We start from the raw sequence: 24,282 nt of genomic DNA, 5'->3' as shown, positions 1-24,282 counted from the left end.
AATGCTTATGCACCCTTAATGGATTTGATTAGAGTAAGGACTTCTTTGTCTCTGTTGAATAATTTAATTTCGCAAAATTAAATTTTTCAGAAAGGAGTTTACAAATCTTTTCATGATTTGTATCTGAAGACAGCCACAGTTCGTTTCTAATCTACCATATGATAATACTATGAACTGATAGCCTGGTCTGTCATGCAAAGGTCCTATGATTTTATTACCCATCTTGTATCTTTCCCAAAAGATTTTTTTCTTTAGGTTCTGGTCTTTGCTTCGCGGATTGCGTCTTTCTTCTCTGTTGAACATGACCATTTCTCTTGTAAGAGAGTCAGGCAAATAATTTTTATAACCTGCAACCATTTCAATGTCATATTCATATTGAGTTAATAGCATCTGCCATCGAAGAACTCTTCATCTATCAGGAACATCAGCCAACTTGTAATTTTTGAAGTTTTTAATTCTTTTGTTACCAGTTCTGACTAAAAACTTATTCCCTAAGAATGCTTATGTACCTTTAATGGATTTGATTAGAGCAAGAACTTCTTTGTCACCTGTTGAATAATTTGATTTCGCGGAATTAAATTTTCCAGATAGGAATTTACAAATCTTTTCATGATTTGTATCTGGAGTTATAGCTAGAACTCCTGCCCAGTAATAATCATTTGCATCAGTCTGCAAAGTGATCAGGTCACCTTCTTTAGGTAACTACAAAGGAGGCAGGTTCTTCGTTAATTCTTTAATCTTTCTAACAGTGTTACTGTCAACTATTGTGAAAGACCATTTCTTCTTTGAACTTATCTTTGGAGAGAGAAGTGTAGTGAGTCCACTGAATTGAGGGATAAAATCTCTCGCAAAGTTAACAACTTCCAAGAATCTCATCAAAGATTTTGCATCTAGGATACTGTCAGGAAATTAACAGGTGATGTAACCGGTGATGTGATCGTCCCAACATCTTCGACGTAAAAAACACTCTAAATAGAACCCAATCTTTCACCAAAGTAGCCATCTATCCAAAATAGTAAACAAATCAAAATAAGGGCTAAATACTGATTACTACCCTGTGGTTTGGGTCTAAAATTAATTTAGTCCCTGGACTTTTAATTTCATCAAAAACACCATGTACTTTCAATTTTGATCTAATAGGTCCAATCTGTTAGTCTTCAATTAAGTTAGTGCGTTAACTTGCTGATGTGGCTCATGTGGGGCTCATATTTTATGACATGACGATGAGGTGACATGAACTTGGTGGGCTCTTCTTTGATTACATGTCACCTTGTGATTGAATGAGTGCGTCCCGCAATTAGAAATCTATCATAAATAAAGTTTTCTAACAAATGGCCCAACCATTGCTCGAATTCATGACATTTAGAATGCAACTCGCACGACAAACCACCATGCTAACTTTGCAGTGTTATAAATTATCCTCAATTTATATTTATACCATGTCCCTTGAATTTTCTCTTTGTCAAATTATATCTCTTAAAATTTCAAACAAAAATTCATTAACCATTTTTTATTTTATGAGAAATAAAATATTTTCAAATAAAAAAAAAAAAAAATTTTGAAAGGAAGATATTTTATTTTTTAGCAATAGATAAAATATTTATTAACTTGGGTTTGTTTTCGGCTCAACCAAAACTCAAGTATTCAATTCATCTTCATCAAAAGTACTTTGAAACAAAACAAAATAAAAAATTTAATGATGAAAATTTTGAAGTACTTGAGTCTATCCAATGGATAGAGTATTATAAAAACTAAGGTCAACCGAATATCATAAAATAAATTTTTTCATTTGATATTATAAGGAATATAGTATAAATGTAAAATTTGAGTAAAATTTATAATTTTGAGGCTAGTGTGGTGGTTTGTTGTGTGACTTGTATGTAAAAGATTGTTTGTTCAAGTTATGATTAGTTTATTTGTTTATAGATTTCTAATAGTGGGACCCACTCCTAAGCTGACTGTGCATGCCACCTTAACACATGGCCCTACATGAGTCACGTCAGTAAGTTAACTAACTCACTTAACGGAAGACGAACGGATTGGACCTATTAGATCAAAATTAAAAGTGCAGGGGTGTTTTTGATTAAATTAGAAGTTCATGGACTGAATTGATTTTAGACTCAAACCACAGGGTATTAAGTAGTATTTAGCCCTAAAAATAACCACCCAAGCCCAAACCAGGCCTAACCAAAGATTCGCCTAGAAGCCTAGATCCAAACCCAGCTACAGCCCAAACTCAAGGTAACTAAAGGAGCCGTAAAAATTTAGAGCCGGATTCTCTTTTGACATTCGCAGTCGTTGAAAACTGGAAGCTTTTTGAGCGAACTCAGAAGTGTAGAAATCTCCAACAATGGCGCAACCTGAGAATCCTGTCGTCCTGGACCAGACGTTGAAGCCTTTTTACCAGAGAGCCTCCGAAGCCGAGGTTTCCCACTCTCTTACTTGTATACATAGAACTATATAATTGCTCAAGTATGTGTTATAATTTGATTGATAGCTCGAAACCTTACTCTCTGAACTGTTACTCTCTAGTAGATGTGCATCTATGTGGTTTGTCATAATTGCCATTAACGGAAGTTGATGGGTTTTCACTGAATTGTCATGTTGGGTTCTTGTTGTTGTCCACAATTGCTGCTATAGATATGGTCTTTTGGGTTTCATTGGCTTGTCTCCCCAGAATAGATATTAATGGATAATTGGTTCATTTATCTTGATAATACTTACTTGTTTCCAATTTTATGGCTTTGTTTTGGTTCCTGATAGTTGAGGAAGAAGAAATATTCTCTATTGTTAGACTCTCTGCTGGGTTTTGGTTATCAATTGTTGTAATTACTAGAAGAACGGAAGGCCTATGTCTAAACACTAATTCCTTGTATAATAAGAAAGAATGAAGAAAGTTCCTTTTAATCTCTCAAGTGATTCATGTGATCAGTACCGATATGATTTTCCTTTAATAAACCAAATTCTTCCTCATTATTCTATGCATTTTGCAATTGCTCAGTCGTTGGATTAAGATTTATAAGATACTGCTCTGGTAACATTTTCCGTTGTCGAATCTCCAAGAATGTATAATTATATGCCAAAGGTTATAATTGGCAAGAAGCTCTGTATACCAATCCCATACTTACAAAGCAAAAATTCCTAAATTTTCCTACCAAGTTAGGTTGAAAAAGCATTCAGTAGTTTCGTTTTAATGTATTAGAGAAGGAAAGGTACAAGAAGCTCTAACCTTTCATTTTCAGATGATAGGTGATCTGGTAGTAGTTAGAGTTAGAGCTAAGATGTGAAGCTAACTATGGAGAGTTAATAGTTTACCACCACATGCACATCCCCCGCTGCTCCAATTGGTCTGAAGAGGTTCATGAGACCAGCCATTTTCACTGATGGCTGAAACGTTTGAATTTTTGCCCACTGTCATTGTGCTAACTTTATCATCATTTTTTTGTAGGACCGCTTAACAAGACTTGAAGCTGCCCTTGCTAGTAAGAAAGGTGGGTTTTTACATTTAGGTCTTCCTTTGCATCAATAGTGTTTCAAAAACGGAGGTCCTTATTTATTTATTTCTTGTTTGTTTCCGTTGGTGGACTGGGATATGAAATCTCACAGATTCTGGAAATAAGGATGATTCAAAGTTGATCAGTGAACTCCAAGAAGAGGTATATCATCATTGTATCTGCTTTTGTTTAAGTTAGGAAGCAGGACAGCTAGACATTTTTTTTTTCTGTGATTTGCAGAACAAGAAGCTCGCTGCAGAGAATGCAAAGCTCCAGTACCGCATACACCACCTTGTTCAGGCAGTCAGAGATGCTGATGTCAAGTTAGAGAAAAAGTGAGTATATTGATTGTGGAATTAAAAACTAGAGCGGTGTGTCTATTAAAAAAGTAATGGGGGATTTTCTGAACGATTACATATGGCGAGAAAAGAAAAATATATGAATTTGTACTTTTGAACTCGGAGACATCAGTAATACTTTTCTCTTGGGACACACAATTGATTGATTAAGATATTCAGATACTGCAGTTGCCTACATCTGATCACCTGTGGTGTAATGGATGTATATTCTTGTTAGCATCATTTTTATGGTGTAAAATAATGGGATTGTTTAAAATATTTACTTGTATTTTGTGTGCATCTGTGGTGCAAAGAGTTCGTATGTATGCAAGGCATGCTAGGAGTCAAGAACATAATGATGTTCTGCATAGAAGCTGCACTTTTGAGATAAAATCTTCTGAAGAAGTCAATTGGACAGGGTTTGATACAGATTAGTTTGTACATTTTTCTTTACTTTATTGACAGTAGTACCAAAATGTCTCGACATTGATCCTTCTTTTAATTCTTTTAGATGGTTTTGATTATCAAGTTAATTTGTGATTTCGCAAGTAATTGCTGATGCAGGAGTAATCGCTATCTGCATATCAACACGAGATCATAGAACTAGTACCTTTTCTTTTGTTTGGCCTGAGCTGTTAAAATGGTTTTTAGTATTTTTGGTGCTTGACTGCTTGCATAGAGATAAATTCTTTAGGGTGAGGCTTTTAGCTAAGATCCTTAAGTGTGATACAAAAGATTAGTAACCAAAAAGAAAAATGGCGTTAGCAACTCTACTGTAGAATTAGAGGGATAAAGTAACTAGCGAATCAAGAAAAGTAAGAAATAAGAAATATATGGGAGCCTAGATGCCAGGTTGCTTACAATGGCCTTGATGCAATAATTTATTCTCAAGTAACTTTTGCTGGTCTTAATTAATTTATTCACAAGCAAAGTGATTCCATATACGTGGTCATCCCTTCTCAATTCTCTTTCTTGTTCCAAACCCTACCGTCGAAACATACCTGAGAAGCTAATTCATCTGAGACCATTCCAAGAGTACTGAATTACCAGAGACCAACGTGCCTTCCAGTTTCAGTTCGACCCTGTGAGCAGAATCTGCAACAGGCAACTCAATACATTCAAGTGGCATGGATACTGATGTATTCATAGCCGCACGACAGGGCAATATCGATGCCCTTAGACAACAAGGAGAGCATCTTCACCAAATGTTTACTCCAAGAAAAGGACTCCTATTGTGACCCCCAAATAAACAGAGACTCTGCTACAACATTAATTTTATTAGTGAAAATGCTCTATATAATGTACCCGTTGTTCCTCTCTTCACAGGCCATTTCAACGATTCCAATTTTCTGATGCTTGCAATCAAAAGCTCACATGCAGTGAGTACACTGCACTCTTGGCGGCCATATCAACTTAAATTTACCAAAGAAGGAGAGAAGTATAGAGCACATGGATCCTTCCAATTCGCCCACATCTGAGAGTATATAATCAAGCATCGGCTCCGGTTGGTGATGATGATGCTGCGAAGGCCGAAACCAAGGTGCCTTCCAAGTTCTGGTTCGAAGAATGAAGCTGCAGCAATTAGCAACACAGGTTTAGGTGGCATGGATCCAGAGATATTCGCAGCAGCAGCCGAAGGAAATATTAAAGCCCTTTCAACACATGGGGAGCTTCTGCATGAAATACTCACTCCAACCAAAAACACTGTCCTACATATTTATGTAGCACATGCAAGCTACCCAACCTTAACAAAACTCGAAAAGTTTGACAGCTCCATATATGGCCTCCCTGGTCTACTTGCTGATTTGCTCATTAAAAAGCTAATGCCATGCATATGGGACGCAGAAAACACAGTTAGGCCAACTACCTTAACTGCATCCCAAGTACAGAGGTCAAAGGAGATTGTCACTCAGTTGCTTGAAGTGTGTCCAAAGCTACTTTTGCAGCCCAACAATAATGGCGACATTGCACTACACATTGCGGCCAGATATGGGCTTGATGGTGTAGTTGAAGTTCTTATTGGGGCAGCAAAAGCTCGTCATGGCGATGTTGAGAAACAGGTTGAAGAAGCTTGGCAAATGTTGAGGACACCCAACAAGGAGGGAGACACAGCCCTACACGAGGCAGCGCGCTTTAATCACCTCGGTGTGGTGAAGAAATTGTGCAGAGAATACCCTGATTTCTCCTACTCGGCTAATGTTGCTAGAAGGACTCCAATTTACTTGGCTGCTGAAAGGGGATATCGAGACTTGGTTTCTGAAATACTGGATTCTTGTACTTATCCAGGTTACCAAGGCCCTAGTGGTAAAACAGCTTTTACATGCTGCAGTGATCTTCAGTGATATAGGTAACTATTTTTTAACTTGATCTTTAGTTTTCATTGTAATTTTAAGCACGGTTATTATTGATATTGTGGTGTTTATCATAACATGCACTCATTTTACATATTTTATTAAACAAAAATTACAAATTAATTAAACCAACACTACAACATTAATGACAAATTTGTTACAAAACTGATAACAAGGTCGAAGGTGGAATAATTACCGTTTGGTAATAGAACTATGACCATATTTTTTTATTTTACTGTTTTTTTTTTTTTTTGCTTGATTAGAAATGACGCAAAAATTGCTAGACAAGGAGAAGACCCTGGCACAAGCAAGAGATGAACAAGGATGGACTCCACTTCACTTTGCTGCACTCATCGGTAACAGATGGATTGTGAGCCGGCTACTAGATTGTGATAAATCAATTGCCTATATCGTTGACAAAGATGACAAGAAGACAGCTCTTCACATTGCAGCTTCCAAAGGCCATGAAGGCGTACTGACAGAGCTTATATATCGTTGCCCTGATTGTTGTGAAGTAGTCGACCGACGCCAGCGGAATATCCTTCATTATGCCATTGAGAACAGGAAATTTGAAATAGCGAAGGTTGTTCAAAACCATCCATGGATGAGCAACATCCTTCTAAATGGTAAAGATGTTGCCGGAAACACACCCCTCCATCGACTAGTCAACATACGCCTCCAAACAGCTACTGAATCTTTATTTCGCTATGGAAAAGCTCCTACCCGGTTGAGTCGGTTCATTCATGATGCTAGAGTGGATAAGAGGGCTTTGAACAAGGAAGACCTAAATGCTATTGACATCATTCTTGATGATGACCATACTTTATCAGAAGTGGAGGTATATATCTATACTATTATTAAGAGAAGAGGCTTTGTTAGCCAAAATCAAAATTTTTGACAAAAATGACCCTAAAACATTAAAATACTTTGAGAATTAATTAAATCACAAGGGCCATTATGACAATTGTAAATTATTTTTTTATTAAAAAAATAAACAAAATAAATCCCACAAATTCCACTTTTCTCTCCCACTAGCCTCTCTCTGCAATAACTGTTTTCATCCTTTTTTTTTTCTTTTTTTTCTGAAAAGAAAAATACATATACATGCAGAACATGTGTAGAGAAATGCTAATATATATGACAAGACTACGTACTATTTAAGTGTTTTTTTTTTGTGTGTGGATTTTATGTGTAACTGCTTATTTAATTAGTTTGAGGGACATTCTAATTATAATTCTAAAAAAGTACTATTCAGTTAACTGCCACTGTTATTTCTGTGTTGTAGAAAGTTGGTCGTTAAGAGGCTTTGGAAGACAGTGGGGCTAGACCAAGTCATCCGATCAAACGATGGTGTGATGGGGGTAGTCGAGAATAACAAAGTTGGGAAAGATACTGAAAAGGAAGCAATAGGTGTTCTTTTGGTAGTGGCTAAACTCATAGCAAAAGTAACATTCGCAGCAGGTTTCACTGTACCCGGTGGTTACCAAAGTGAGAAAGGACCTGAGCAGGGTTCTGCTATTTTAACAAGAAATGCAGCTTTCAAAGCATTTGTTGTAACAAATACAATAGACATGATTATGTCCAGCAGCACTGTGTTAGCTTACCTTATTGTCTCCTTACGAGTAGCTTTCCGGAAAATAATTGGTTTGCCATATCTGGAGAATCAAGCAGTTTCAATGTTGTGTGCCATGCTTGCAATGGTAATTGCATTCATTACCGGCACATATGCAGTTTTAGGTACTTCTTCAGTACTTGCCATCGTTGTTTGTGTGGTCGGCTTCAGTTTTTTTCTTGGATGTTCTATTTGGAATTGTAGAGGGTCGTGATATTCGCGCTCCCCGCTTTACATTTCCCTTTATTTAATTCAATAGCTATTGAAGTCTCATCCTAATGTAGTTTTTACGTTAATCTATATATAATTAAGGATTAAATTTTGTTTAGTTCCTGTATTCTGACATTTTCTCATTTTAATTCCTGACATTCTTATTTAATCTAAAAGTTCCTAATGTCACAATTTCCGTCCGATCGGTACACTCCGTCCAATTGCTCCGTTTGTTGGCTGATGTGGCATTAAAGTCAGTGGCACGTAAGCTTTTTCAATTGCAAAATGTCCATACTATCCCTGCCCTCTATTATGGGTGTTTAGGCCCCTTCTCCGTCCATTTCTTAAGGAGCATCAGATCGAGCGACGGTGACCCAGCCCTCTCTCCACTTTCCGGCTACCTCTCCACGTCGAACCGGTGTCGTTCGACTCCTCTTCGCAGGGTTAACCGGAGCCCTGTCTTCCTTGCTCCAAACGAGCGGTGACGATGGCTGAGCGAAGCCCTAAAGCTTCACGCGTTTCCGAATCCGACCAAATCGTTGCAGCTCACCGGTGTCAAAAGCTTCCTCTCGTCCTCACTGACCTACCTACGGTGTTGGTTTGTCCAGATGATAAGGCATGAGAGAGAATCGAAGCTTGGAAGCTTCGGTGCTTCCGGCGAGTTTTCCAGCGACTCTGGTCACTGTTAATGGTAAGTGATGTATGAAACTTGATCAACTCTTCAAGATCTACATGTCTATATACTTGGTTTTGATTTTAGTTAAGGTTTGAGAAATTTGGAGTTTTGGGTGAGTTCAGCCACCGTTAAAACCACTATGTGTGGCGGCGGTGTTGTTCTTCTCGGCTCACTCTGCTCTTCTTTCTCTATTCATTTTCAACTTTCTTTCCTTTTCTTGGTTTTTAGAGGAAGACCCAACATGCACAGGAACCTAGATCAACGGTCACGATCCACCAAGCCCACCACCATCCATGGCTACGCTCACTTCGGCGACCTGCTAGGTTTAAGAAGCTGCTCTGGGAAAACCCAGCTCTGCTCAATGAAAGAAACACCATTGTAAGATCTCCCTTCTGCTTTGGCATTTTGGGTACATTTGGAAAACCCAGCTCTGCTTAATTTGGTGTATTGAATCCATTTGATCATATTCTCATGTGGGATTTGGGTTCTTTATGCTTTGAACTGTTGTTTTTGATGTGTTTATGTGCTGGTGTTGTAATTAGTTGAGGAAAATTGGGACTTTGATTGCATTAAGGAAGGAACGCATTGATCTTTTTCTTTGGTGAAATGTAATGTAGTGGGAATATAGTGAATTTTAAGTACCCTTTTGTTCTCAAACTAAACTTGGTCGAAGGTAAATTCAACACTCAAACTGAAATTTTGTTCTTGGTAATATGTTTAGAAAAGTTGCTGCTACAAGTGTGGGGTTTGGAGTGACAAATTCAAGCACTTTGGAGTTATTTTTTTTATCAAAATGGGGGAAAAGGCAGGGGTATATTGGACAATTTGCACGTTACATGGCATGCAAACTGCTTAGCTTGTGTGCCTTTGAGTGCCACATCATCAACTTAACGGTCCGATTTGACGGAATGTTAACGTATAGGACCGATCAGACGGAAATTGTGACGTTAGGGACTTTTTAAATTAAATGAAAATGTCAGGGACTGAAGCGAAAAAATGGTCATAGTACAGGGACTAAATATAATTTAATTCTATAATTAATTTTATGAGCCTCTAAAATAAGTTAACCACATCTCTGCAACTTCTATAATAAGTAGCTTAGGTGGTGCATGCATTCTTGTTCCAAATTTACTTATGGAGTCCCCGTTTTTCTTTCTTTCTTTCTTTGTTCCAGTTAGCTATTTGTAAGAGGTCTCTGTCTTTCTTTCTTTCAATTAGCTATTTGTAACAAGTTAGAGCACTAATCTTATCATGCAAAGCTCATTGTTGATTTACCTAAGGAATTATAGGTTTTCCACTTAGCAATTAAGACCTAGAATGCTAGCATATCTTAGTATGGATTCAATTACATACTCATCAATCAAAGTATGCATCTAAGGATCAATAAACATATAAACGATGGGATTGAAGGATGAAATCAACAAACAAGTTATGACAATATGAAATCGCAATTTAGTATTCAGAAACCTAAAACCGAAACATGCTTTGTAGTTTTCGAAAATTAAACATCAATATTCAAACTTCAATCTAACAAGAATTTGAATCATCCATTGAAATAAAACAAAAATAAAAATTGTTTTATGTAGTTTAGAAACCGAAAACATAATAGAGATGGACATGGTTACACTTTTAAAGTCTTCGAGAACGCAAGAAGCTTCAAAGACGGTGGAGATATGGATGATGGCTCACGGCAAGGATGCTTGAATGGAGGTGATGATACTTCACGGCTTCTTGAACTTGGAAGAATGGATGGAGGCCGAAACTTTGAGAGAATGAAGATGAGGAATTGCGATTTTGATTCAAGATTTTGTGGTATGTGGTGATGTCTCACAATGCCTCTATATATAGCGGACGACATTCTAGGGTTTCAAGGTTACTTTCTACTTCTTCTGCATCATCTGACCAATCAAAATATTCTATGAGAAGTAGAGAACAATCTTGAGTCTTCCAATAATATCTTTGCCGAAATCCTAGAATGAACATTCCCTCAATTTGGTCTTCATTCAACTCATATGTAATCAGAGCACCTTAATTGATAAATATTCTCTTTTATTTTCTTTTTCAAATTGCACGCGAAGTAGATTTTTTTTCAAACTCCAAGCAAGTTGACGTGTTCAACATCTTCTAGACTCTTCCTTTAATTCTCACGGTAATAAAGGAATTATATTGGCAAAATAATTTCTCCATGACATCTTCATCCTTCTATAATGTCACATGGGTGGCACATGCTTCAATCTTTGGGCCAGGCTTCTTTACTTGGACGTTTCAAAGCCCATCTTCCATACATGACGCCAACTTTGATATTCTAGAACATTCTTGAGTCATCTTGATGTCACATCATCTCCTAGCCTTCCCGTACTTGTATCATCATGACTCCTAATGTCAACAGGTTTCCTAGTCCAATTAGGACTCTTCATTTCAAAGATGTTCTGGAACCTTCTAAAGCTCTCCTTGTGTAACAAGGATTCCTAGTCATGTTAGGTTTCCTTTTCCTGGCAGGATTAGGTTTCCTTGTCCAACTGGGCTTCTGTCATTTGTCATGTCTGTCATTTCCACGAGCTTGACTCCTAGTTGACTCAGGATTCATACTTCAATTGGGATTCCTTTTCCTAGTAGAATTGAGAATACTTTATTTCTCTATTTCTTTCTCATTTCTGCGCCATTTCCTCCTTGCCTGCCTTTTTAGACTCAAAAGTACCTCAAAACAGAAACTAAGTTTTTTTTTTTTGAAGCGCCCGCGGGCGAAAAAATATATTCATAAGCCAGAATAGGCCATTACATACCCTTCCGCTGTCATCTAGACAGACAAGAAGATAGTGGTAGTACCCACAGTGGTGCATAGAAAAAGACCTACTCATTGTACAATTAAATACGTAGACATAACAGGATCCTCCTTTGGTACTACGCCGGAGGCGCTAGAAGAATCCGACCCTCCCAACCTAACTATTACCCAGTAAATCTAGTCGCCTAGAGACCTCAATTGGTGTACAACTAGAGACACTGAGAATTAAGTCGACAAGATCAAGACCCATAGATAAAACTAGATGCACACAAGTGCCTAGATTGTCCCTGAAAATAGGGGATTATTGAAAAGACTAAGCAAAACTAAATAGGGTCTAGGTCAAACACCCAAGCCCAAAAATTGCAGCCCAACAGTCCCAAGAAAGAAAACCCAGCTCAGGCCCAACTATGAACAGCTTGAACCAGGCTCACCGTCCATCTTCAACCTCACCAGTAGTCCGCCGCCACCGGATACTAGACCCTGCCGCCGCAACCGACTCCAGCCCTCGCCACTGCCACTGCAACTGCCGCCAGCCTCGCCGCCGCAACGCAACGCCCGGCGGTCACGCTGCCTCAACCCACGTCGAAGCCCAACCGAGCCATGCCAAACCAGTCTGATGCAGTCCGATCCAGCACGCCGCCGCCACCGTCCAGCCCCTCCATCACGTCGCCGATCATGGAGATCAAGGAGGTGCCTCGGCGCCGCTCGACCCGCAGTGTGTCGCCTCCCACTGAGCCCAAGATTTCCTCTGGTGGTCGTCGCCAAAACCATCCAAAGCCGGACTCGAGCCATAACCCCTCTCTAAGAAGCTGTCGAGCCTCTAGTTTTCAAATTCCCGTCTAGCAGCAGCCTCTAGCAGGTGAGGCGAGCCAACGCCGCCCAGGCGCGCCGCCGGACAAGAAGAATAGTGCAAACCCTAGACCAAGAAACAGTTCAGGTTTTGTGGAGCTAAGTTTGTAATATTGGCCTTGTTGGGGAGCCTTTCCATAGAAACTAAGTTAGAAATGATAATGTTAAGAGAATATCTAAGTAAAATGTAGAGAGGATAACGTTTAAAACATAGCAAATATTGCTCTCATCACCAGCTTTTTAGGTACCACCTGCATCCGACCTTATGTGGCAGCTAATGTGGCATAGCCACCTCATTTAATGAAATCATATAATATGTTTGGGTTTTGTGTTATATCAACTGCCACATACAGAATTTAGGTGGTGTAAGAGATCAGAACTGGAATCTTAGTATATGATCTTGTATAACCTACAAAATAGAATCCAAGCCCGATGTGGTTCCGGACAAAGAGCCTCCGATGATCAAGTCAGAATAAAACTCGGAGCAATGGGCTAGAGTTTGGTAGAATTCGTTACTAGAGTTGGTGCATTGTGTCTCCTTATATAGAAGATTGTATGTCGGGGTAAGATGGTATTTCCGTAAACTAACTCTAGGTAGGTGACTTATCTTTTAAGTATAAGAAATAGAGTTTGATTTTATTTTCCTTACTCAGGTTATTCGAGATATACTCAAATACCACAAGCATTTAATTGAGGCCATATAGATGCCCAACTCATTGATCTACTCGAGATGCTCTTCAAGGTATTAGTATTGTGTTTAGGATTCATTGATTCATTCCCTTGTCTAGGTAATGTATGCGATACTTTCCTTATTATAGTATCCGGGCTGGGTATCCCTTTTCGGACCTCCTCATAGGGGATCCTTGCCCGTCATTGACCTACCCCTAGGCTCCAAGCCCTCTGTATCTTCCACTTTGGGTTACCTTCTTGAGGTATACTAATTTGTCCCTCAACGGGGGGATCCTTGCCCGTCATTGACCTACCCCTAGGCTCCAAGCCCTCTGTATCTTCCACTTTGGGTTACCTTCTTGAGGTATACTAATTTGTCCCTCAACGGTATCTTGTCTGTAACATCCATGCTCACAAAGGTGGTATCCAAAGAGGTGGTTCACCTAGCATTACTTTTTTATTAATTATGACTAAATTTAATTTTATCTGAACTTATGACCGAAAATTATATCAATCTTTGATATTTCAATTTCATCAATAACACCCCTATACTTACCAATTTCAAACACACACACTTAACGGTTAAAATTGACGGATTGGCTAACGATTAAACTAGATTGATCAAATTGGTAAGTATAAGGGTGTTACTGATAAAATTAAAAGACCAGGGACTAACGAGATTTTCAGTCATAAGTTTAGGTTGGTAAACTAAATATTAATTATCATTAACTTTTTTTTTTTTTATGGTTTTTTTAGTCGGGGAGTTATGTGGCGTGGATCTTTTCAGCCATCTTTTCAGTTAACGTACCCATGTTAACGTTCATAGTTTTGTCATATGGGTTTGGATGCTACCTTCTCTAACATTCTTTCATCGGAAACATATTAAAAAAAAAAAATAGATTTTATTTATTTATTTGGACGTGGGTGTTTTTGGCCAAAAGAGTGCCACTCGTCTGTTTGTGGGACTCGATCGCAAACTCTGTTTCTTTCAAAGCACACACTCCCTCTCCTTCCTGTAGAGTGACAATGCATAACCCAAATTCCATCAATCTACCCTCGTCGCTGCCAGGTATATGTAAGATTATTATCGACTCTTGTTTTGATTTCGATAATTTGTTTGCTCATACTGTGATTCTTCTTCACTTCTGCTTTCAATTACTTTACTTTTACCATCGCAAGATTCAATCTTTATTTATTTTTTCATTGGAGGGCTGCTCATTCTCTTCGGATTACGAAGGGTTCCATGCCTGCATTGCAATTATAGATAAACTCTGAGCGTCTTCAACTTCATTTGACACCCAAAAACAAAACAAAAAAGCTTTCTAGTGGTATTACTGTTTTAAATGTTAAATCTTTTGCTGCATTTGTCTCTGGGTGTTTGTTTGTTTTTGGTGAGTTTTATGTATAAATTTGCTTTATGATATGGGTACATATCAAAATATTAATTGTATTTTCTGGTTGGAGGGGAGTATTGTTGAAGAGGACCCCCTAAATCTCAAAGACTGCCTTGTTGGTACTGTATGCAGTGTAGATACACTGATGAGGGGTGTGAGAGTATGGTGTGATTTGTGTAACAATGCCGCACCCAACTATGATGGCGGTGTGCCTTGCTTTGTTATTGACTTATTGTTGTGGTGAAGGGAGGCCTTGTAGTTACTGTGCTTAAGGTATTGGAGATGGTGAATTTACGGTGACATTATGCTGAGCGATGATAGAGGAATTTATGGAAAGAGCTAAGAGTGCTCTTCGGCTTTTCTGGTTTTCTATGAATCCAGTCTTCCCTCTGCAAATTTTCTTTTGAATTTCAGAGACCAAATGTGCATTTTTTTCCATAAGCTGTTTCTTTTTGTTTCCTTGGTAGTAAGTGACACCGAAACAAGAAAATACAGTGTTTTAGTAAAGCTGTCTCTGTTAACATCTATGTTGAGTATTGTACACCAGATAGCTTTTCAAATATACAATAATCATATTATTATGCTCAACGTTTTGTTTTCTGGTCATCAGTAAAAGCCAAAAAAAGATTTAGAGTTAAAATGATTGTATAGAGTCCGCTAAATTGCTATTTAACATTATCCTGATCTATTCTAAATTCTTGCACTTACTAAACTTTTTTCTGCACCAGTTATGGATGACTCATCTCAGGCTACAGAGTCTAATCCTAAGAATGAGCAAAGCGGGATGGCAAATGATGATCAGATGTTTCTCTTGTACTTCATAATGGGTACCTACTTTGGCCCTGATGTTAAAGGAGACAGGCCCCCTAAGTCAGTGTTGCAGAGAATAGCTGAGGGACTTCCACCATATACTTTTGAGCAACTAGCTGGTTCCCAAATCAATACAGCGGAGGTGCAGCAGGTGTACTATTATGTTCTTTGGAAGGCTGATCAATCTGCCATTGTTAAATTACCTTTGTTGCAGCAGTTCTTCCATGGTAATCTCCTCATCCAAGGACAAGATGACACAGCCAATTACCCTCAGTTTCCTGATCTCTTTCCTCCCCTACTTCACTACAATTCGCAGTCAAGAACCAGTTTTAACTTCTTTGAGAACATTGTATTTATCAGAAATCCGGAAATATATTACATTAAGCCAGAGGATATAGAAAGATTTAAGAGGCTAACTGGGCTTGAGGGTTTTGTTCTGGATAGAGATTCTGCGAGGTTGCATGCCAATACTGATGGAAGTACTTTATATGATATGACAGTCCATGAGCAGAAGTCTAATGGAGAATCACCTCCCATTAGATCATCTCGAAGCTCTACTGTAACAAAACATGTAGATGATCCCCTAGAATATAAGGATCCTCTGAAACAAGTGCATGTGGTGGCACCTACCAGTAGTGTGGAATATAATGGTACACCTGTTATGTACAGTTATATGGCTCCTTTGCCGACGGGAAATGGCTCTGATGATACACAGAATGTTGATCCTGCTATGATTTTTCTTCCTTCTCCTCCAACTGAAAATGAGTGGTCAAATATTGTAGCCGCAGCCAAAAATGGATTTGCATTGACTGGGAGTGCGGCAACAGGGCAGATAGGACCAACTATAGGACTCATTGACATTGGAGAGTCTGAGGACTCCTACCTGTTTCGTGTATCTCTTCCCGGAGTGAGAAGAGATGAAAGTAAGTTTCTCTATACTACTTAAAAGAAATTGTATAACTTACTGAAACACATAATAGCTATCCGTGCTCTGAATTCCCTTCAGGACAGAATCTGCACACACATGCATGCATACCGCTGTGCAGCCTCATTCAAGACACAATACCTTAGTTGCTTAGTGTATCGTTGAAGACTCATATTTCACTAACAATAAAATCATGGCTAAATGGTGTAGATTTATCTCTTGATCTCTTTCTCACCTTGTATCCCTATCGCATACTTCTTCTCTCTGCAACCACTTGGTATTTTCATTCATACATTATCCATGAGGTTTTCTTCCATGCTATGCTGGCACTACTATTGGTATACTTCATTAACTGTTCTAAAATGATGGTTTCATTTCTTTACTACAGGGGAATTCAGCTGTGAAGTTGAAAATGAAGGACAAGTATTGATAAGAGGGGTGACAATAACAGGTGAAAAGACGGTGTATAGGTACTCTCAGATGTTTGAGATGCAAACACAAAATCTTTGCCCTACCGGGCATTTTTCTATCTCATTCCAGCTGCCTGGTCCAGTTAATCCCCAGCAGTTTTCTGGTAATTTTGGCACTGACGGAATCCTTGAAGGAGTTGTGATGAAACGCTTAGATGTGAAATGATGCTTATGTGGAACTGATATATAATCGGCGCCGACTGTATATATTTGTTTAGGGACTTTCTGATAAGGAGTTTGGTTTTACTAAGTTTTCCCATGTTTTTCCTGCTTTTCCTATTGAGTGCTGATGATAGCTGGTTTTATGTCTTCCTAGGATGCCTCTATTTGATAATCGATGTTGTCCATATACCTTTGTTGTTGCAATGTTGGTTGATGGAGACAAAACTTTCAATTTTACTTCCACCAAGTTGAGGGAGATATGTTACTGCTCTAGATGGAATTTGATGAGATACTTTGCGGCAAAAATTTCTTTCGATAAAAAATGAAGAATTTGTGTAACTTCGGAATTTGGAGTATTTGATCAAAGTTGCAAATCAAAAGGTCATTTAGTTGAACCACATGGTGACATTGAGGATTACCCTAAACAACCACTTGTAACTTTTACCTTTGGGAAGAAATAAAGGATCTCAGCAGCCATTCAGGAAACCTAGCTAGTGAGTATTGAGAGTGAATTGACCAGTTAATTGGTCTTAAAATGAATTGGTTCTTATTACAAGGATATGATATCGAAAGTGGTTGTGATAAAAACTCAAAGAACGTAAAGTGGTGTTGATAAAAAGAAAGAAAGCAGAGTCCTCCAAATGACCTTGTATTTAGGTCAAGATGCCATTGGACCCATAAGCACCAATAATATCCCCCAATTTTGTGCGGGTGTATATTGTCCTCCAATCTCGTGGATCTGTAATAGCTGAAGCTATTAGAAACATGGATATTTCACCTCTCTTGTGGATCTGATATTTCGATCATAAGTTGTATCCTCCAATCCAATCTTGGAGCTAGCTTCCGAACAGCTTCTGCATTAAGGAGTACTTAAGCATACATCAACAACAGATCTTTTAAGTTTCAGCTTCTCTCTCTCGTAAGGTATAGTTTTATTTCGTTTTCTTGTTCTTCTGGAAACAATTCCAACTCTCTTTCTGTACCATTATCTCCTTTGAGCAATTCCTACAACCTTCATCTCTTTTTGGTGATTAATTTGTACCTACCACCTGATTCTTGTGAATTTCTTCACTTTTGGTTTCAGCTTAATTTGCTTCTTCATTGTTGTTTTCTAGTTTAAATGGCCTCGAGCTCCCAAACACTTCCTTCGTCATCAGCTCCTCAGTGGAAGCATGATGTGTTTCTCAGCTTCAGGGGTGAAGACACCCGGAAGGGTATTGTATCCTCTTTATACCATGAATTGAAAACCAGAGGAATACAAACATTCATGGATGACCAAGGGCTTCAGCAAGGGATGCCTATTTCTCCAAGTCTCCTAACAGCGATTGAGGAATCCAGGTGTGCAGTCGTTCTTCTATCCCCAAACTATGCTTCTTCTACATGGTGTTTGGATGAACTTGCAAAGATTCTCCAATGCTCTGAAGCCAACAAGACACTGCTTCTGCCAATTTTTTATAATGTGCGACATCAAAAGGGAAGTTTTGCAGAAGCCTTCACTAAGCATGAAGAGAGGTATAGGCAAGGCTATGATGATGCAGAGAAGGTGAACAAGTGGAGAGCTGCTTTAACACAAGTGGCCAATCTCTCTGGGTTGGATTCAAACAAATTTGGGTAAGCATTTTGAAACTACTGTAATAACTTAACAATTAAGAGTACTCGTACATTTGGATTTATTATTTGCCTCATTGCCTGATCGTTATGATGACATCCTTCTTGATCTGGTAGGTCTGACAGAGAACTTGTCCAACGCATTGTGGAACTTGTGCGCCATGATGTAAGGCCTATTTCAATAATGTCGAGCAGCAATTTTGAAGCGTTTGAATCAACAAGAAAAGCCATGAATGAGCTGATGGAGGCATTAGAAGATGATGAGGTCGCTGCCATTGGGGTCTATGGAATGGGAGGGGTTGGGAAGACAACCATGGTGAAACATGTCGGTGCACAAGCCCAAAAAATGGGGCTTTTTGATCGTGTGATTATGGCTGTTGTATCCCAAACCCCAGATACAAGAAATATTCAAGGCGCACTTGCGGATCTGCTGGGCTTGAAATTGGTGGAGGAGTCAGAAAGTGGACGAGCCGATAGATTGCAGATGGAGATACTTGGAAGAAATAAGATCCTTATAATCTTAGACGACATTTGGAATACACTTGACTTGTCAAGCATTGGAATTCCCAGCTACAACGAGCTTCAAATCTGCAATTCCAAACTGCTATTCACCACAAGGAGATTGAATGTTTGCCATACCATGGAGAGCCAAGCAAAAATTCATCTCAATATCTTATCAGAAGATGACGCTTGGAACTTGTTTTTGAAGAAGGCAAGAAGGTCTTTTCAAAAGTCTAGCCCTTTCTATGAAGTAGCCAGAAAGGTAGCTAGAGAATGTGCTGGTCTCCCAGTTGCATTGATTGCAGTTGCGAGGGCACTTGGAGATAAAGAGCTTGAAGACTGGAAAGAAGCAGCTCGACAACTTGAGATGTCTCAACCTGCCAACCTTGACGAGGACAAAGATGTGTTCAAGTGCATTAAGTTGAGCTATGATTACCTTGACAGTGACGACGCCAAGTCTTGCTTCTTGCTTTGCTGCCTATTCCCAGAAGATTATAACATCCGTGTTGAAGACTTGATGAGCTATGGGTTCGGAACAGGGTTGTTTCGACATGTCAACAGCACAATAGAATATGCCATAGTCAGAGCACATTCGGTTACTAGATACCTTAAAGCTTCTTGTCTGCTTTTGGATGGGGCAGAAGAAGGATATGTAAAGATGCATGATGTCATTCGAGATACAGCCATATCCATTGCATTCTCTGTAGATGGCCACGCCTCTTTGGTGAAAACTAATTGTCATTTGAAAGATTGGTCGATGGATGCGGGCGAAGGCTACTCAGCAATCTCACTAATCAAGAGCAACATTTGCAAGCTTCCCAACAAGTTGGTATGTTCAAAACTTCAGATTTTATTGCTACAAAACAATGCTGATATAAGAGAGATCCCAATAACCTTTTTTCAAAGCCCCAATGATTTAAGGGTCTTAGATCATAGCAACACTGGCATTTCATCACTGCCCCCATCATTCAGTCTCCTAACCAGACTCCAAGCTTTGCATTTAGATGATTGCAAGTCCATGATTGACATATCCATACTTGGAAAACTGAAAAAGCTTGAGATTCTTAGTATGAGACGCTGTTACTCTATTAAGAAATTTCCAAAGGAGATTGGAAATTTGACGAATTTAAGAATGTTGGACTTGACTGGAACCCGTTTTGAGACAGTTCCCTCTCAAGTGATATCAAGGTTGTATAGATTGGAAGTACTGTACATGATATGTTATTTTGGCGAGTGGGGTTGTAAAGCTGCGGGAGGCTGCTTGTGTTTTCTTTGTAAGAATGCTAGCTTTGATGAGTTAATTGGCTTGTCAAGTTTAAACACTTTGCAGGTTGCTGTATGTGGTGCAGAATGCTTGCCTCAAAACGTTGAGTTCAATCCAAATTGGGACAGGTTTTGTATAATTATCCAAAGATACGGCACGTACAATTTTCGCATTTATGACGAGGGCTTCCCACATCGTTTTTCAAGAACATTGATCACGGTCGAAACCATGAATAACTTACCCGATTGGTTCATCAGTGTAGTGACAGAAAGAACAGATGATTTATGGTACAGAGGTCGCCATGGCTTAACTAACCTTCTCGAGGAACACGACCGTGGGAGATTACATGGACTCAAGTATTTGCGTATAGATTCTTCCGAATATGCCAAAGTGTTGTTGAACACAATAACATGGACTAGGGTGTCAAATGAACCTGTGTTTGAGAACTTGGAAGAGTTGAAAATCTTCAGGTGTCACTTGGAGGAGCTATGTGTCGGTGAATTACCACCTGGCTCTCTACGTAATCTTAAGAAACTGATGATGGGTGCGTGTGATTGGTTGGTGAAACCGCTTTTACCGTCAAAGTTGTTGCACAGATTAGAGAGTCTGGAAGAACTAGGTTGTTTTAATATGCGGGCAATGAAATATGTGTTTGGATTTGAAGGGCATGAACCACAACACGTTGTCTTGACGAGGCTGAGAATGATTTCATTGACATTCATGGACAGCTTAATAAGCATATGGGATGGTCCTGCTCCATCTGGAATCTTCCAGAGTCTCAAAATCTTTTCCTTGGTTGATTGCCAGAAACTGGAATATCTCTTCACATCTGATGTAGCTCGATGTCTTTTGCAATTGGAAGACGTTTTGGTAGAGAAATGCAATAGCTTGGACAGAATAATTGAAGCGAGTGAGGAAATAGAGAGCAACAAGATCGTTCTTTCACAGTTGAAGAACTTGTGTTTAAAAGGTCTTCCAAAGCTCACAAGGCTGTCCAGTACAAGCAGCAGTACTATTGATATTAAAATCGAGTGCCCTACATTGGAACACTTACATGTCTCTGCGTGCCCCCAGTTATCAATCTCTGCTTCTGATTTCAACAGCAGCAACGAAGTCCAACTAGATGATCACCAGCATTGGCTCACACTACGGAATAGGATCGACGACATGAGTTTCTGCTCACCCTCTCTACTTCGGAGGAGGTATGTCTCCATGTCATAAACTATATATATGTACGTATCAAAGGACATATTTAGTAGGCCCATAAATCCGACTAGTTCATCCAGAATGATGAATTTATCGCTGTCAATTCTCATCTTTAAAGTGTTCTATTAGTCAATAAACTACTTGAAATGACAGCCAGGCTGCCAGGGTTGGCCTTCGTTGTTTAGAAAAGGTGTTTTGCTAATATAGAGCTTCTCTGCCAATCTTTGGGTTCAATGATCTACCCAGAAATTGTAACTAGCTTTTCCCTTTCTCATTAATAATTAATATGATATGATCACTCATTCTCTCATTTTAGTAATCAACTGATGCCCGTAATAGATTTCTGCAAAATCATAAAACATAGACATTTCATGGAGACATTCATGCATGCATCTTGGTGAATTTGCTGTCCATTTACTGTAAGAAAACAAATTGCAGATATATAGTAAGAAAACAAATTGCAGATAAATAAGGTATACGTTATTCTCGGTTAATTTGTGATACGCCGCATATATATTCAGATATATTATATTATTGGTTCATTTATCCATTCTGATCTATAGCTTTCTTTCCAATTCTCAGTGTGGTGGAACGGGCAGTGACTCGATACCAGTTAAAAAAGCTGCTGACTTGAGAGACGGAACCGACTGAACCAACTGAATTGTAGACCAACAGATGCCGTCAGGATTTCCGTTAGATTGACCGCGTCAACTCACATAGGACAGGGAAGATGAAACTGTAAAGTATGAAGTTATCACAGGGGCTTTTAGGGGAGAAAGAGAGAGGCAGCTGCATCGAGGAGGAGATATTGTGGTCGTTGAAGTCTTCAGAAACCATAAACCTGCAAACAAACCATAAGAATGAGAAGAAAGGGTCAGATGTATCAAAACAGGGCGAATTTCCAACCCACTTTGTTGCCACTGAAGTAGATCGGCTGGGCTTTGCTATCGTCAATCACAATCTCGGACAAGCAGGTAATCCAACGATCAAATTGTTATTCAACGAGGCGGATGGTAATTAGAATGATTCCTGATTTAGGCATCTGTTTATCTTTCTTATCTTTCACTTGTTTTCTGGTTAATCATTGTGTTTCTATGAATCATTCTTGTGTATCAAACTAAAATCCAAGTTCATGATTAAGAAGCTGCATGCCTGCATGTTCATATATAGTTTTTTTTTTTTTCCGACCTTTTTTTTTGGTCTGGTTAATACTCCAGTTTGAACTATATACACCACCAGTATTAATACAAACAAACAAAACAATTAGAATGGCTACGGCAGTACGATGACAAGGATGAGATATCTTTCAATTGTGATCGTTGAGTCTAATATAACGTAATTTTGCTTCTCTTCTTGATTAATTCTGAACCGTTTGTCACTTTGCATTTGGGCAGTGATGGGATTTTCTGTATAGGCTGTTTGAAGAAACTAAGTCGTTTTCTTTTTGTTTAAGGTGCTAGGCTCAATGGGTATTTTTGTTTTTGCCCCTCAATTCATAGCTCACTGTAATCAGCTATCAGTTTGAAGAAAATTCCGCTACTCAAGTATGGTGATTTCAAGAATTAGAGTAGACTTTTCAGTCATCAGGATCTTTGGATCATAAAGCTGAGCAAGATAAACCACTATCTCCAATATAAGGTTCTACATAGCCAATATTGATGTATCTATGTCATAGTAATTTAAAACTGGAAAAATTGCATCAACATGCTGCAACCAAACTATGGAATTTAGTAGGAAGAGAAAAGATAGATTGTTTTCCATGAGGTAGGACTTTGGTCCTTCTCTTGCAAACCAGATGTCTGCTGTAGCCAAAGTAGATTTTAATTGTTTAGGATTTGGTATCTTTTTAAGTCTCATCTGATGCAGCCAAACCAAATTTCATCATCTTCTTCAAAATTGTTTTTCATTGTAACATTGGAGGGTGATGAAATTTTACAGATTTTGATGCTTGTTTAGGATTTGGTATCTGTTTGTAATTTTATTCGTGTTTGCTTTTCCTAATCAGACTTTTCTTCAAAGAAAAGCAATAACCATAATTATCCCAACAAGAAAAGAAATGGTACTTATAGGTCACAGCTTTTAATGATAGTGAATGAGTTTATATCCAGCTTTTCCCAGCATGAGTGATTTATAGTTACTAGGTACAATAATCCTCTTGGATATTCTTATTGAACTATGTATATTATGTGGGTCTTGCAGAAACCACCTACAAATAAGTAGTAAAGTTGTACTTTAATGATAATGAATGCCCATATATACATGGTCTTAATCCTTGATATCTTCGAGTTCTAGGTATTTAGTATGCTACTAGCTTATGATGTTCGAGCACTAACTTTTTGTTGTTACTTTTCTTGCTGTAACTAATGTTCTTGTCTTTGACGTGTCTTGCTGCCATTTTTTTTTTTTATCGGAATCTTGCTGTCATGTTGGATGAAATTTTTTTGGAGATGTCAGAAATTATGAAGTTTTTCGTAGCATCGCTCTATTATAATTTTTAGTGGTTACTAATTGCTGGATACATCTTAATAGGGGAGCGGCAGGTGGATGGGACATGTTCATGTTTAATTGTTGTTCAAGACTACCTTGCTTCTACCTTGCTTACAAGCACAAACCTTGTACAGAAATCCATATATAGAATTCCTTAATCTTGTTGTGGATCTATTCCTTGCATGTAAATAGAAATTGTGTGAGACTTCCTTGTAGAAATCACTTTCATCGTATAGAACTTGTGTATAAATTACTTCCTTGCATATAGATATGTATACACTCAACGTAATATTTTGACCAAGAGTTGAACTTGCACGCTTGCAAATAATATGTAATTAAGAACTTCAATTCTAGTACATGTTACAGATAAACATTGTCTAAAGAGGAAATTGGCTGTTTTAATTATTTTGCTTATCCCAACTTCAAAGTTAGTGTAAGTAGTTGATATGACCAGATTAAAGCGTCTATATATAC

The 24,282-nt window shown here is 38.5% G+C and overlaps 4 protein-coding genes across 9 annotated transcripts; all 4 read left to right on the top strand.

The window, feature by feature from the left end:
• Window positions 1-2,265: 2,265 nt before the first annotated feature.
• On the top strand, window positions 2,266-4,132 carry LOC133721453 (uncharacterized). Its single transcript, XM_062148075.1, has 4 exons — window positions 2,266-2,425; window positions 3,449-3,491; window positions 3,607-3,656; window positions 3,735-4,132. The coding sequence occupies exons 1-4, from the start codon at window positions 2,351-2,353 to the stop codon at window positions 3,831-3,833; spliced, it is 267 nt and encodes an 88-aa protein (XP_062004059.1). The 5' UTR covers window positions 2,266-2,350; the 3' UTR covers window positions 3,834-4,132.
• An 818-nt stretch (window positions 4,133-4,950) lies between these two features.
• LOC133723106 (ankyrin repeat-containing protein At5g02620-like) lies at window positions 4,951-8,060 on the top strand. Its single transcript, XM_062149936.1, has 4 exons — window positions 4,951-6,172; window positions 6,468-7,021; window positions 7,305-7,333; window positions 7,469-8,060. Exons 1-4 carry the CDS (start codon window positions 5,344-5,346, stop codon window positions 8,007-8,009), a joined length of 1,953 nt encoding a protein of 650 aa, XP_062005920.1. The 5' UTR covers window positions 4,951-5,343; the 3' UTR covers window positions 8,010-8,060.
• Window positions 8,061-13,933: 5,873 nt separating this feature from the next.
• Window positions 13,934-17,011, top strand: LOC133720189 (increased DNA methylation 2-like). Of its 3 annotated transcripts, none has more exons than XM_062146398.1 (3): window positions 13,934-14,050; window positions 15,104-16,108; window positions 16,499-17,011. In XM_062146398.1, exons 1-3 carry the CDS (start codon window positions 14,008-14,010, stop codon window positions 16,744-16,746), a joined length of 1,296 nt encoding a protein of 431 aa, XP_062002382.1. In that variant the 5' UTR covers window positions 13,934-14,007; the 3' UTR covers window positions 16,747-17,011. The 3 variants fall into 3 exon arrangements, with proteins under 3 accessions (XP_062002382.1, XP_062002381.1, XP_062002383.1); XM_062146397.1 differs by having other exon boundaries at window positions 13,936-14,056; XM_062146399.1 differs by lacking the exon at window positions 13,934-14,050 and adding an exon at window positions 14,071-14,648.
• Window positions 17,012-17,428: 417 nt separating this feature from the next.
• On the top strand, window positions 17,429-24,073 carry LOC133720188 (disease resistance protein RPV1-like). 4 transcript variants are annotated; one of them, XM_062146396.1, is made up of 6 exons: window positions 17,429-17,661; window positions 17,858-18,353; window positions 18,468-21,317; window positions 21,904-22,295; window positions 22,775-22,959; window positions 23,851-24,073. In XM_062146396.1, exons 2-4 carry the CDS (start codon window positions 17,863-17,865, stop codon window positions 21,953-21,955), a joined length of 3,393 nt encoding a protein of 1,130 aa, XP_062002380.1. In that variant the 5' UTR covers window positions 17,429-17,661; window positions 17,858-17,862; the 3' UTR covers window positions 21,956-22,295; window positions 22,775-22,959; window positions 23,851-24,073. The 4 variants fall into 4 exon arrangements, with proteins under 4 accessions (XP_062002380.1, XP_062002377.1, XP_062002379.1 ...); XM_062146393.1 differs by lacking the exon at window positions 22,775-22,959; XM_062146395.1 differs by lacking the exon at window positions 22,775-22,959 and having other exon boundaries at window positions 17,429-17,666.
• The last annotated feature ends 209 nt before the right edge of the window (window positions 24,074-24,282 follow it).

Source organism: Rosa rugosa, chromosome 7, assembly GCF_958449725.1.
Source record: "Rosa rugosa chromosome 7, drRosRugo1.1, whole genome shotgun sequence".
NCBI lineage: Eukaryota > Viridiplantae > Streptophyta > Magnoliopsida > Rosales > Rosaceae > Rosa > Rosa rugosa.
Note: the sequence above shows the minus strand (reverse complement) of the source record. Positions and strands in the feature narration are given on the sequence as shown.

Coding starts and splice junctions, on each gene's coding strand:
- LOC133721453 (XM_062148075.1), top strand. CDS start 2,351: ATGGCGCAACCTGAGAATCCTGTCGTCCTGGACCAGACGTTGAAGCCT. Junction 2,426..3,448: donor AGAGAGCCTCCGAAGCCGAG/GTTTCCCACTCT, acceptor ATTTTTTTGTAG/GACCGCTTAACAAGACTTGA. Junction 3,492..3,606: donor TGCCCTTGCTAGTAAGAAAG/GTGGGTTTTTAC, acceptor GAAATCTCACAG/ATTCTGGAAATAAGGATGAT.
- LOC133723106 (XM_062149936.1), top strand. CDS start 5,344: ATGATGATGCTGCGAAGGCCGAAACCAAGGTGCCTTCCAAGTTCTGGT. Junction 6,173..6,467: donor ATGCTGCAGTGATCTTCAGT/GATATAGGTAAC, acceptor AAAAATTGCTAG/ACAAGGAGAAGACCCTGGCA. Junction 7,022..7,304: donor ATACTTTATCAGAAGTGGAG/GTATATATCTAT, acceptor GAACATGTGTAG/AGAAATGCTAATATATATGA.
- LOC133720189 (XM_062146397.1), top strand. CDS start 14,008: ATGCATAACCCAAATTCCATCAATCTACCCTCGTCGCTGCCAGGTATA. Junction 14,057..15,103: donor CTCGTCGCTGCCAGGTATAT/GTAAGATTATTA, acceptor TTTCTGCACCAG/TTATGGATGACTCATCTCAG. Junction 16,109..16,498: donor CGGAGTGAGAAGAGATGAAA/GTAAGTTTCTCT, acceptor TCTTTACTACAG/GGGAATTCAGCTGTGAAGTT.
- LOC133720188 (XM_062146393.1), top strand. CDS start 17,863: ATGGCCTCGAGCTCCCAAACACTTCCTTCGTCATCAGCTCCTCAGTGG. Junction 18,354..18,467: donor TTGGATTCAAACAAATTTGG/GTAAGCATTTTG, acceptor TTGATCTGGTAG/GTCTGACAGAGAACTTGTCC. Junction 21,318..21,903: donor CCCTCTCTACTTCGGAGGAG/GTATGTCTCCAT, acceptor TCCAATTCTCAG/TGTGGTGGAACGGGCAGTGA.